The sequence below is a fragment of the Asterias amurensis genome, chromosome 14 (genome assembly GCF_032118995.1).
Source record: "Asterias amurensis chromosome 14, ASM3211899v1".
Lineage (NCBI taxonomy): Eukaryota > Metazoa > Echinodermata > Asteroidea > Forcipulatida > Asteriidae > Asterias > Asterias amurensis.
This window is the reverse complement of record NC_092661.1, coordinates 11,737,278-11,751,238: the sequence shown is the minus strand read 5'-3', so window position 1 is coordinate 11,751,238 and position 13,961 is coordinate 11,737,278. Positions and strand designations below refer to the sequence as shown.

The 13,961-nt window shown below is 38.8% G+C and overlaps 1 protein-coding gene across 9 annotated transcripts in view; it reads right to left on the bottom strand.

The window, feature by feature from the left end:
• Positions 1-1,525: 1,525 nt before the first annotated feature.
• LOC139946843 (SAM and SH3 domain-containing protein 1-like) overlaps positions 1,526-13,961 on the bottom strand; it is a 183,919-nt gene continuing 171,483 nt past the window's right edge. For all 9 annotated transcript variants that reach the window (XM_071944572.1, XM_071944574.1, XM_071944575.1 and 6 more), the window contains 5 exons: positions 13,476-13,718; positions 12,066-12,219; positions 10,354-11,516; positions 9,829-9,960; positions 1,526-9,213 (listed from right to left, as the gene is read on the bottom strand). In XM_071944572.1, coding sequence (XP_071800673.1) covers positions 8,956-9,213; positions 9,829-9,960; positions 10,354-11,516; positions 12,066-12,219; positions 13,476-13,718 — 1,950 coding nt within the window. In that variant the 3' untranslated portion in view covers positions 1,526-8,955. The remainder of the gene's footprint in view (positions 9,214-9,828; positions 9,961-10,353; positions 11,517-12,065; positions 12,220-13,475; positions 13,719-13,961) is intronic.

Sequence of the window (13,961 nt, the reverse complement as noted above, 5' to 3'; positions counted from 1 at the left end):
CGTGAGCTCTTTTTTAGACACTCAATACAGTTAGCCAAAGTTGCTGATGAAATAGGTTGACATTTGGGTCGAAAGATCTATATGGAAACTAATTGGTCTGTCGCCTTTTAAGATTAAGATTATCACGAATTAGATGCAACTGAAATACTGCAACAGGAACTGTGTGCGTTGTCAACAGTTGCTATATCTAGGTTGTCGAATGTCTTTTTCAACGAAAAATTAAAAACATTACTAGTTAAACTAAAAACAGATCATACAAATTCGATGTTGAATTCTGAAAGTAAAGTCTGGTTGATACAAAACAACAAAATAATGAATTAAATGATGCATCCCACTTTTTCAACATTTGTCCCGCCCACCCAACGTCGGGGAATCCCCAAAACTTACCATACGTAATGGGAGTCGTGAGGAGGCCCGAGTAGGCCTCGTGGGATTTAATTTACCCCCATGATGAGTTCCGTCTGCTTTAGGAATGGTAATGTAGGCTCCACTCATCCGGACCCCCCCCCCCCATGTCCCCTAAAATAAACTTTGCAGATCCTCGCTTGGTAAAAGTGTGTATTGGGAGCGGGAGGAGGGGGCAATCGTCCTACAGCACATGCATCTGCAGACATGTTTACTCCCTCCCTAACTATTGTGTCTTTACTGTGTTCTGGGAATTGCTGGAATTCTTAAGGGGGTTTAAGTGGTAGGGCACTTCTGTATAACCCTTTTTCTTACTTTTTGTTGGGGGGGGGGGGGGGTAAGGCAGCCTCTTCCACATCAGGGCGTGGTATACATTTCGAGTACCAGATGGGCTATTGTAACCTGTGTTGTAACAATGAAAGCTTTCATGAACAGTTCAATACAATCCAACATAAAATATTGTTTTTGTTTCTTTTGAAAAATTGTGTTGTATTTACTTTTTGGTATATTTGGGAGGGCGGGGGTTGAGGCAGCTAGCCTTCCTCTGGGCATGGTATACATTTGGAGTACCAGATAGGCTATTGCAACCTGGGCTCGATTTTACAAAGAGTTAAGAATGATCGTAACTGCAAATCCATCGTAGCTGCTTAGCAAAGAGTGATGTCACAATACAAATCACTATGGTAATACTAATAACTCATCTTAAGGTGAATCTTAGTGCTTTTTGGGATCCACAGCTGTCTGTGTTGTAACAATGAAAGCTTTCATCAACAGTCCAATACAATCCAACCTAAAATATTGTGTTTGTTTCTTTTGAAAAATTGTGTTGTATTTACTTTTTGGGAGGGAGGGGGTAGAGGCAACCTTCCACAGGGCATGGTTTCTATTTCTAGTACCAGACCAGCTATAGCAACCTGTGTTGTAACAATGAAAGCTTTCATTAGCAATTCAACACAATCCCATCCCATCCAATATTGTTGGTGTTTGGTTTTATTTAATTGTGTTGTATTTACTTTTTGGTCTTTAAAAATTTTTTTTTGGGGGGTGGATGATCTTGATAATGTACCAACAAAAAGATATCACATCAATTACACAAACAGCTACAGAGCAGAAACAAAACTTCATGTTTATACAATCAGTCTGGAAAGTTTAATGAATAAACTTCTTGAAATTAATTATAAATAAAATCATAAACAATGGTACAAACCTCTCATGTAACTGCGATAAATCCACACTTCATCCAAAATAAGCAAAGTGTTCCGATATTACCATGCTAGGATACAACAATTATTGTTGATATATTCCTGATTGGTGTGCCCCCATAAGAACCTTGGGTTCTTTACATCACATCCTTTATTCAAAACCATCATTCAAATTAAGATTACAACATTGCAAGCACATTTTGAAGTAGCTAAGGTCTTTTAACAGATTAAAGCCATTGGACCCTTTCGGTTCAGAAAAAAAATAACAGTTCACAGAATTACAAATAACTTACAGGGTTTTTTGAAATATTATTCCATAAAATGCTTTACATTTTGAGAAAACAGCACAACAACATAAAGTCTCGCTGACGAGAATTATGGATTTATTTTAAACACATGTCATTTGACGGTGAAACGTGCAGAAACAAGGGTGGGTTTTTTCGGTTGTTTTCTCCCGACTCCGATGACCGATTGAGCCAAAATTTTCACAGGTTTGTTATTTGATATAGAAGTTGTGGTACACAAAGTGTGGGCCTTGGACAACACTGTTTACCGAAAGGGTCCAATGGCTTTAAAGGAACACGTTGCCTTGGATCGATCGAGTTGGTCTTTGAAAAGCGTTTTAACCGTTTTTTTTTATCAAATGCATGGGTAGAGAGATGTAAAAGTAGAATACAACTATTCACACAAGTTTGCCTCGAAAAGATCTTTCCAACCATATGTACTTTATATCAAACGGTTACAAACGCTTTTTATAGACCAACTCGTCCGATCCAAGGCAACGTGTTCCCTTGAACTATTCATTGACTTTTTCACGTGATCAATTGTTCTAGCTCTCAAATTATTGCATTCCTAATAAGTTAACAATAAGAAGAGAAATTCTCTAACATTACATGTGTTTTTCCCCAGGAAATAATTTGTTAATGATTGGGATTGTCATTTTTCTTTCAAAAACACCAGAATATATATTTTTCTTGTCAACCTGTTTAATTTGAAACGTTAGAAGAAGGAGAAGAACAAAAATACCCGCAGCATTTACACTAGATGGGAACTGAAACTGAGTGAAACTAGGTGAATGATTTCATCATTTCATAATACAGTGAAAGAAATAAAGGAAAGGTTAATTTAGGTAGAACCTTTTAACTTCAGTTTTCAGTTTCAGAAAACACATCATATTAAAGGAACACGTTGCCTTGGATCGGACGAGTTGGTCAAAACAAAAGCGTTTGTAACCGTTTTTTATAAAATGCATATGGTTGGAAAGGTGTTTTAAAAGTAGAATACAATGTTCCACACAAGTTTGCCTCGAAATTGCGTGGTTTTCCTTCTACTGTGCGAACTAACATGGTCGGCCATTTATGGGAGTCAAAATTTTGACCCCCATAAATGGCCGACGTGTTTAGTCGACGAGGTAAAAGGAAAACCACGCAATTTCGAGGCATGTTTGTGTGGATTATTGTATTCTACTTTTACAACAGCTTTCTACTCATATGCATTTTATAAAAAACGGTTACAAAGGCTTTTCAAAGACCAACTCGACCGATCCAAGGCAACGTGTTCCTTTAAGCCACCCCATGGTTTAACCCTCCACTGAAAACAATTTCTTATGTTGGGGGTGTGAAGGAAGTTCATTTACATTTTTAATATATATGTATTAACTATTTTTAATTTATTTTTGTTTAATTGAAAATAAGAACTGGATGTTTTGAATTTCCTGAAGACATATTGGTACAACTATTAAGTTGGAAAAAAACCCACAATCTTAAACTGATGATATTTTTATCATTATTACCAATTAAGGAAAATCGTTGAAATTGTTTACCTGCAATTTATGTATTTAAGTCCTTAGATAATTCCACTACTCGAAACAATTACGGCTTGATAATTTTTTTTTACGTTTGATTAACAAATCAAACTTTCACCTAAAACTTTTAAGAATGATAAATCCAGTGGAAATAAAATTTCAAGTAAATCAAAGGGTAGGTACAGCACTGGTAGCAATCGTATTTCACAATTTCAGAATTAGCATTCAAAAAGCTTCAACCAAATACATTGGCATATCAACTTTTTGTATTTTTATTTTTGTTTAATCCGAGAAAGTCTTAGAATGGGTTTATATCGAAGCACACACATTCCAATTTACACATGAAAGTAATCACAATCAATCATTCGATAGAGTCATAGAAATGACCTAAGAATTCCATTGGACAGCCCCATTCCCACAGAAAACAATCAAACCAATTTAGAAGAATCTTTCATTTGGTTTATCTTAATAACCAAAAACGTTTGACTAAAAATGTGTTAACAAAAGAGTGTTTACCTCAATGTGGTCGCATCAATTGAAAACAAAAATTAATAAATAAAAATAATGATCACTTTTATTTTCTATTTTCATATGTATATATTTTTTTACACAAAACAGTAATGTGAAGTTTGTACAATAATAACCATAGCTGTTTCCAGTGGAAAAGGCATCAAATAGAAAGTACAGTGCCTAACAAATTCTCTTTCATACTTTGGAAATCTTATGAACCTCAGCACCTCAATAAGAAACTTTAATAGATTTGCTTGAAGACAAATTTGTTTTGCAAATTCGATGACCAAAGTGAACATTTTGTTTCTGAAAACCCATGTTGTATTATCCCCTTGAACGTTTCAGCCTGTATTCTTACGGGAAATCTCCATAACAGAATGAGGCCAGAATAAGAACATCATTTTCCTCTAGCAACTCACATCTGTTATTTCCATGTAATTCCTTTTTCAAACAGTGGACTTAATTGAATCATGCACAAGCGATATTAACAGAGCCACTCATTGAAAATGATTGTACACTTTCTGAATTTTTGTGGCCAAACTCAGATATTCTTTAATGAAGCTTTCCCGTAATGTTTAGGTATTTTTTTCTTAGAAATGTGATAATAAATCCATTTTCATTTAGCGTAAAACCCTAATTCTCAGATAACGCCATTAACAACAATAATATTTTCTTTAAAAAGAAGACACACTTTAACACACAGATAAAAAATATCGTTTAAAACCCTTTTCTGGTTATATAACATGTTTGAAATAAATCTTAAATGAAGCAAGACTTGTTCTTAAAAAGAAAAGAAAAAATAAACATCACATTTTTCATTGCACATAATTTCTGATTATGTTTTAATATTTAGAATTAAGACGTGCATCTGTGTATTTCTGTTTTTACCTTTATTATTTTACAATCATTTTGTTTTGGTTTTCCTTGACTAAAATACAGTGCACTCCATCACACGTAAATACAAACCCAGCTTTTATAGAAATATTCACACTCGCAATTCTCTGCTCTCATTGGAGTGCAGAATTCATAACAAGGCAACAATGTCCCCCAACAAACAAACCATCTCGAATAATGCAAATATAAACTTGTTTATTTACAAAAACATACATTATACATTGTTTTGTTTTGTTCAATTCTCTTTTTTTCTTCATTGAACTTTTTTGATCTAATTTTTTTTCTTCTTTGACATACAAAACCAAAGGCCTCAGGAAGTTGTGTTCATAAACATAAGTTTTAGCGAAAAGATTTGAATGAAAATTTTTGTTCACAATTTTAAATCCTACAGATCTGAGACTGGGTATGGAGGATGATTGTCAGTTTGATTTGTTTAGAATAAAAACCTAGCCTATAAATTGACATTGTATGTTATAATTCTGGAATACCATAAAATATTTTGCCACTAAACCAGTAATTTGCTCTCACCATTTCCAAAAAGATTAAGGAAGTTTAAACACAAACACAAAGTTGTTCTTAGGGGCCGTGACATTTACTAACCCAACAGTGAGCTTTTGGATATTGACATTTATGCTATTCAAAAATGAAGAACAATTTCTGAAAAAGGGAGTTCATATGCAAGTGTTTTCTCTCATTCTTAGTAGAGATATTTCCACTTTGTTTAAAAAGAATAATTGTGCTTATCTGACTTTATTTAGTATTATTATCATTTTAAATTGTCAGTTTTCTTTGGCAATTTATAGCTAGCAGCTACAAACTATATTCGTGCCTCCCATACGTAAAGTAGATTTTTATACTTTTATTGTAGCTCAATTTTATAATTAAAAGCCACATTAAATGGATGTGTACAACTGTTTTTAGGAGGTACATTAAAATAATATAATTTCTACTTTTTGGTAACCCCTGGGGTCGATTTCACAAAGAGTTAAGACTAGTCCTAACTTAGGACTAGTCCTAGGAGATATTAAAAACGTATGGCTAGTCCTAAGTTAGGAAGAGTAACTTGTCCTAACTTGAGATAAGACTAGTCTTAACTCTTTGTGAAATCCACCCCTGTAGTTATAGATTCCAAGGAGCTTTTAGGAACAGTATTGGTATTTACTCAAAATAATTATTAGCATAAAACCTTACCTGGTAACGAGTAATGGGGAGAGGTTGATAGTATAAAACATTGTGAGAAACGGCTCCCTCTGAAAGAAAGTAGTTTTCGAGAAAGAAGTAATTTTCCACGAATTTGATTTCAAGACCTCAGATTTAGAATTTGAGGTCTCGAAATCAAGCATCTGAAAGCACACAACTTCGTGTGACAAGTTTTTTTTTATTTTTCATTATCATCTCGCAACTTCGACGATCAATTGAGCTCAAATTTTCACAGGTTTTATTATTTTATGCATATGTTGAGATACACCAAGTGAGAAGACTAGTCTTTGACAATTACCAATAATGTCCACTGCCTTTAATTTGGAGAAAAATACAAAAACCCAAATTTGTTCACAAGGCAAACTTTAAAAAGTTTGAATTCAGATTAAAGTCTGAAATGTCTCTTGCAGAGAGCTAGACACAATGTGCCATGTCAGTATCATACGCATTCTCTACAGGAGTGCCACTGCTATACAGTTGATGTGGTGGTAAGGCCTACTGGGTTTGTCTGTTAACAAGCATAAAATGTGACAACAGGTATTTCCCTCAAAAACTAAATAAAAACATTGACATAATTTTGTTTCAAAATGAAGACTAAAACCAATATGGCCGCAAAATATAATTATAAGTGTAGTCAGTACGTCGACTGCAACCATTTATAATAATTAGCACCAACCAAAGTAAACGTAGTACACTCCACTGGAAAGATGTATAAATAAACAGCACCATGAAAAATCACACAAAAGTTGCACTGAGTATTGAAAAAAAATAACAAAGAATTGATTTTTGGGATTCACAATCAAGTGTGCTGCCGAGCCAACCTTTTCCCCCACGGTTTACTTTACTTTCAACCATGTTTACAATAGTAAACCCTGGGATGGAAACTCCTTACTTGGACCCTAACTGGACAACGACTTTACAATATTAGAATATGTTCCATATTCATAGGTACAGCCAGCCCCCGGCAACCAACAATGTACAATCAAGCTATTAAATCTAGTACCGTACTACGAAATTATGACGAAGATGTGATTTTCGAAAAGTAGCCAGACTATTTTAATTTGCATACGTATACAACAACTTTGGATATGCAAATGGCCCAATACCTGGGTGAGAGAGCGGTCCACCTTGTAACCGCTCGACACACCCTGGGGACGAGGTTGCTGCCGCGTTTGCCCTGTGTTGTGAAGGATGTTTTACCATTATAAAGCCCGTCTCTTTACTGAACTTCTCCCCAAAACTCACAGAGGAAATTCCTTTCTCTAGGGCAGACTCATAGCAGTGCACTTAAATGTGTATCACCAAAATTGGAAAGAGATATCATCAGTAAACACCTGTACAGATTCTAGTTCAGCATTATATGCAAGAAGCTCATCACAAAGAGTGACCAACACACTATCACCCTGTTAAAGTGCGAGTCACACTGCAGCGATAACGATCAAGACGTAAAAAGAACTCATTCTATTGGTTGAATGGGCACGTGCGTATTGTGCGTGGAGCATTTCAACCAATAGAATGCATTCTCTTTGCATCGTGATCGTTATCGTTTTCGCTCTCGCTGCAGTGTGACTCGGCCTTTACACTAGATCCAGAATGACGGATTAGACCCGGTTCAAGATCCTGCAATTTTAATCCACCTTTTGGGGAGGGTTCAACCCTGAAATTGGTGGATAGGATCTGGCAAAGTGCATTCCGGAAACAACGCAAAGCTGGATTAGACATCGCAATTTAGAGAGGCAACTTTTTGGTTTAATGGTTGGGCTTTTGCCTGTGTTTTCATGTGACTGCTGTGACCAAAGTGCCGATCAGAGCTGGCAACACAAGATCTTGATCTGTTGTCGTGATAAAAATGCCGGATCTCAGTCCACCTTTCTGGATCATACTGTCGCCATCTTTATTCCTCCTGGCCCATTAAAAGCCAACGACGCCAAACTGAGGCAGGAAGGGAAAAAAACAAACTGCTCCCTTTTCCAGTGCACTGTAATTTGTCATATTATGTGAACAAGGGAGCCGGTGTAAAATGGCACCAGTTAACTGGAGGACAACAATAATGCAAAAAAATGATATTTGAAAGCACGAACCTGTTTAAACAAGTTGCAAAATAAGATATGTAATGTCAATCTGAAATTTAATATTAAAAAGTATTTAAGGAAAGTTGAGGATTGGAAGATTATTTTTGATCAAAAATATTTCACACAAGAAAGTGCAATATTAACGGAAAGCACAGTTTTGTAGCCACCTCTGAACACTCAATTAATCTAAAGGTTGCAGAAAGAGGGGAAAAATTGAAACAAGTTTTGAACTTCTGTAGATAAGTTTCACAAAATTTTTTTTTTACCTGATTATCAATGTTTTGTGTCAGAATTTTGTAAATGTGTTTTCAGAAAATTTGCTAACAAAAGTTTAATTTGAGGCAATTTTATGCTTGTTTTTTTTATATGTTTCCAAACTTTTTTTTCTTGAGCACCAGTGTGCATTTTGTCACAATTATAAGCTATGAAGAATCTGCTTCCATCTAACAGACCAAAAAGTCTCCAATTTAAAGCGTGCTGTCCACAAATTAAGCATACCTGGCTGATGCAGTCAGTGCAATTAGTGCAACAAGTTACAGTACAACATGTCTGCATTAAACAGAGCCCAATTTCATAGACCTGCTCAGGCACGAAAAGTTGCTAAGCACAACAAAATTATGCTTACCAGAATATAAAGGTTACCAGCCCAAATACCATGTCATATACACAACTTCTCACTGGTATCATGCTAATCTGTAAGCAAAAATTGTCTGCTTGAGCAGCTCTATGAAACTGGGACCTAATCACCCTGTAACATGGAAAAAATTCCTAGGGTACTTCTGCAGCGACTTAAAAAAACAACACTTCTACAAATCTGCGATTGTTATAGTGTTTCCCATTGGCCTTTGTGCGTCGAAGCGTCAATGTGCTAGACTGGTTTCCAAGACATCTTCAGGTGCTCTAGTGCAGTGGTGAGTCGTCGTAGATGCCACGTCTTTTCGATGCCACATTTCTCCAGGTCATCTTCCTCCATGTGGACGACGATGTCCATCTCGTCCCAGCCGCTCAGCGTGAAAGTGTCGATGTACATCGGCAGACCGAGGGACGTCAGCCATTCCTCGACAGTGCTACCTGTCCCAGCGTAGACGATCTTTCCAGACTGGTTCGAAAGTGTGTCACTGCGAAACTGCAAACGAGTATGTGAGAAACAATACTAGTCAAAATACAAACGGTCAATCTGCATAGAGCTGCCCAACAAGGTATATCCAAATACTTTTCGATCAGCCTTACCAATGAAATATGCTAATGACATGCGTGCGCATGCGTACAGACACTATAGGTTTGCAACTGCATATGAGATGAGCACTAGGCATACACACTAACATTTGACTTACATATCGCCTGGGAAAGGTCAGTTCCACCAAATGTTACAGACAGTTTTAAGAGCTTGATTTACAAAAAGAGCTCAAGACTGATCTTATGTTTTGTGTATTATCTTTGTTAAGCAAAGTGTGAGGTCACAATATAAGTCATGGCGTCACTGACTACTCGTCTTCAGATCAATCTTAGTGCTTTGTAAATCAAGTCCTAGGACTCTTAAGGAGTTATAAAAAACTTAAGGCTATAGTCCATAGGGGGCGAGTAAGATTAGACTAGTCTTATCTCTTTGTGAAATCCACCCTTTGGACACTTGATAGACCACAAAACCGGAGTAAAGTTTAAGTGATGCGTATTCTAAACATATGGGTATGGAATTTGCTAAAAAATAAATAAATTAATTGATGAAAGGAACCAATCTTACCCAACACCTGCACGCATTGACCAGCTCCCTGACGCGGATGGATTCTAGACATACAGCCACCTCAGATACTTCTGCTTCCAGTTCCTCTGCGTAGCGTTGTACAAGGGCTGAAGGGATGCCACAAAATCCCATCTAAAGAGAAACCAAGAGAGACAAATTGAAGAGAGTCAGTTGAAGCCAAGACGGCAACAAATTTTATCTTGTATTTGAACCTTTATTCCTATACGAACCTACAACCTCTGTCTTTGTAAGACAGATGTCTTACCACTATAGCGCGAGGCAGTTTAAATACTGACAGTAATGCTTCTCAGATTCAAATTATTAGGGGGGATAAAAAACTGATATATAATTACATACTCACATTACTTCAAAGTGAAATGTTTCTCAAAAGGCTTTAAACTGTGGAAAGCTGTTGCAGCTGGGTTCTAAACCAAAAGTTTTGTATTGCCATGTACAAATTTAAGATCGGTTACCAAACTTATACCTTCCCTTTAACTTGCTCTCTCAAGTTGAATCTCTGCTTACCTTGTTGGAGTAAGGCTCCTCTTTTAGATCAATCCCTTCATGTCTTAAAGTTCTCTCCACAATCCACTCCAACTGGACAGACCCTTGCTGCCGCGGAGACTTGGTCGCCCGCAACGGCAATGTAGGAGAGGCATGTACAGAGTTATTAGACAAAAGAAGCTCACGGTGTTGGTGGTGGTGGTGGTGATGATGATGGCGCTTATTGGGCGACACGCTGCGAGACTTTCGACGTCCCTTGGGAGCGGGTGACGATACTTGTTGTTGCAGCGCAGCGTTGTGGGCGTGGTATTGATATTGTTCCATTACGTGACGGGAGAGTTTGGGACTTGGGTGTGTCTTGGAGATGGAGGACTGGATGATGTGTCCTGACCCACGTAGACGCGATGAGTCCTGAATGCCATACATCTCCAGCAGGGCACTCCTTCTCCACCTCGCCCTGTCTTCGCTCGAGACTCTGGGCACCACGTCCGGAGAGGGACACTGATGATCCTGACTGCAGCCTGTTTTCACGTGATGCCTCTGGGGTTGTTTCGTCGAGGCCCTTATCCGCGGGGAGTTCGGCGCCGAGCCGGGGTCGCTAAACGTGGCAACTAGATGTCTGTGTTTGAACACGGGAGAGTCTCTGTATGGAGCCATGTCCGTCCAGGCGGGGTTCACCGTGACCAGCTGCTGCTGTTGGTGATGCTGCACCTGCTGGGCACACTTTGTGGACGAACCATTGGTGTGCACTCGGCACACATGATGGGCAAGGGGGCTGGCAGATCCATTTCCTTCTTTCCTAGGGCACTGTGGAGAACCTGAGAGCGGGTGCTGTCCGTTACGATTACTCTTGGCTGGCGGGCCGTGCCTGCACGGCTTGTTCCCGAGTCTACCACCGTTGGACCCGTTCTGGTTCCGTGCAGCGTTTATACAGTTTGAGTTGTTCACATTGCTGTTTTCCTGGAGAGATGCATCTGTCACGTCGTCGTCATGGTACCCTGTCTCGCATTCCTCGATCAGCGAGTCCCCCGCTTCGCTGCGTCGGAGGAGACCGGTGCTTTCGATTGACACACATGTCTCGGTACTTGCATAGAAGCCAGAGTCTCTTGTTGACATACGACCTGAAGGAATTCTGGTCGGCCACAGAAGACCCTGTAACTGCTGGGATGCTGCCCTGTCCTTACCTATTCATCAAAAGATATAAAAAAATGGCTGTGTTGTAACTTTTCTCTTTAATTGTAAAGTGTATCGAGCGATCTGTGATCCATAATACAAATTCAAACTCTGGTGTTTCTGATCAGCAGAGTGTGGGTTCGAGTCCCAGTCATTTTACCTTTGGATGGGAAGTAAGGTTGGGTGTGTTGTGTAATGAACGTAAAAGAACCCAGCGCACCTATCAAAAAGAGAAGGGGTTCGCCCCGGTGTTCCTGGTTGTATTGGCAGCATATTGCACCACAGCACCAATATTGTTATTATTATTAATATACTTAGATAAGACTTACAGCTATGGTGGTGGAAAAATATTAAGTATTAAGATTTGCGGTGACATCATGTAAGAAGTCTCTATTTGAGATAGTGATGGCAAGATATTTGAGATAGCAAGTGTCTGCTCTTCTGAGAGCCACCACTGTTCACAAAAGAGATTTTTACATGGTGTCACCGCAAGCCTTACTTATTAATATTTACGGTATACTATTTTATTATTATTTTTTACAAGTAAAACTAAACTTTACCTGATTTTGGGTCTCGAAGAATCTGTGCAGCCGTGAGGATCTTGACCTTATGCTCAGGGTCGACAATGTTCAGAAGACCAAGGTGGCTCGATTCTAGGTATTTGAACTGCTCTAACGTTCCAAAGTCATGAAGCTGAAAAATGGAGTAGTATTGCTGGCGGAGAGAAGAGTGGAAGGGAGAAACAAAAAGGATTATTAAGGCTTCTCTCCACCCAGGGGTAAATGGGTACCTGTGAGGGCAGAGATGGTTCTTGTGATTGATTTAGCCGAGTAGCGCATACTAATGTTGCACAGGCTGCATACTCCCCACCAGGGAGCTGAGACGGTTTAAGGAGTGATTTAAGGCCCAGTGACCAGGGGTAATAATGTAATGCGCTTTGGGACGCCCTCCGGGTGTGAAAAGCTCTATATAAAAACGGGTTATAATTATGAATATTATTATTATCAAAGATGAGTATGATCCTTGGGTCACACATTTCATTGAGAGTTTGCATATGTGGGCATGTCTAAGCAGTCAAATTGAGGACTTTAACTAAAGGGTTTGTAAGTGTAAATTAGTTTAATGGCCTGACGTTTTGACCCTTTGTCGAAGGCTAAATGACAACACAACAAACATAAACAGGTACATCAAACAGTCAAGAGATAAAAAGAGAGAGAGACTGAAGGCACTCAGAAAAAGCGAGGAATGCTCAAATAAGTGAAAAGGGCGACAAAGGGGAGGGGGGTCGAAGAGGTGGCTGGTCGAATAATCTAAAGGCGCTTTATCCACTGTGTCTCTCTACCCAGAGGAACAGTCTCTCTGTGGTTACCTAGTGCTTCAATGCCCTAGAAAGTCACGTCAGAAAGGGAGTGATTAGGAAGATGTCCAACAGGGCTGGAATTTCACGGAGGTCACAGAGGCCGTGCTGCCCTTGGGCACATTTCATAGAGCTGCTTAAGCAAAAAAATTGCTTAAGCACGAAAACAGCTTGCTTATTTTACACATATGTTACTGGCCAAAATTTCATGCCATATACATTGCTTATGACTAGTATTAAGCTGTTGTTTACTTAGCATTACAATTGAGTGGAGTCTTGGCCGGTAATCTGATTTTACTAAGCAATGAATTTTTTGCGTCGTGGCCTTGGTGCCCACTTAAAAGTTTTCCACTTGGTGGTTTTCAAATGGAAGTGCCCTTTACAAAATGAAAATGGCCTTGCCCTCTCAAAGATGGAATTCCAGACCTGCCATCGATTTCACCAAACTCTTCCTAACTTAGGATAAATATTAGGACGAGTTAAGTTCCGTAATCATTGACGTTAGGACGCATTGAACCCATCCTAAGTTAAAATGGGTTACACAATCTAACTCGAGATAGGATTAAGCTTAGCGTTTCGTGAAATCGGCTGCTGGTCCTAAATAAATACTTACTTCGCATTCTATGCGTTCCAGTAGTTCTTTGAGACTTGATAACTTGGGCATGGTCTCGGAGGGTGTAGTGTCGCTACCGTCGTCATTCTCACCGAGGTCCATCTCGACGCTCTCCTTCCGTTTTTCTTCCTCTTTTGGACTCAGTACACGGACGCTGATGAACTTAAACTTCCCTCGTCGCTGGCCGCACACGCCCTCCCATGACCCTCCTTGTTTCATCGTGATGTAAACCAAGTCTCCGACCTGAGAACGAAAACAATTACGGAAATAATGATATGACGACAACCTTCTGAAATCTTTTTTTTTTTTTAAGTTGAAACAAACCGTTGACTAAGATCAAACTATTCATGGTGGAAAATACTTCCTGCGAATGCTTCATGCAAATGCTTCATGAGAAGTGAATTTTCTTGCGTCAAAACTGAAAAGGGAGCGTGTACCGATTATTGAGTCACACCAAAATTCGCTTCGATAATTTGCATTTGCAGT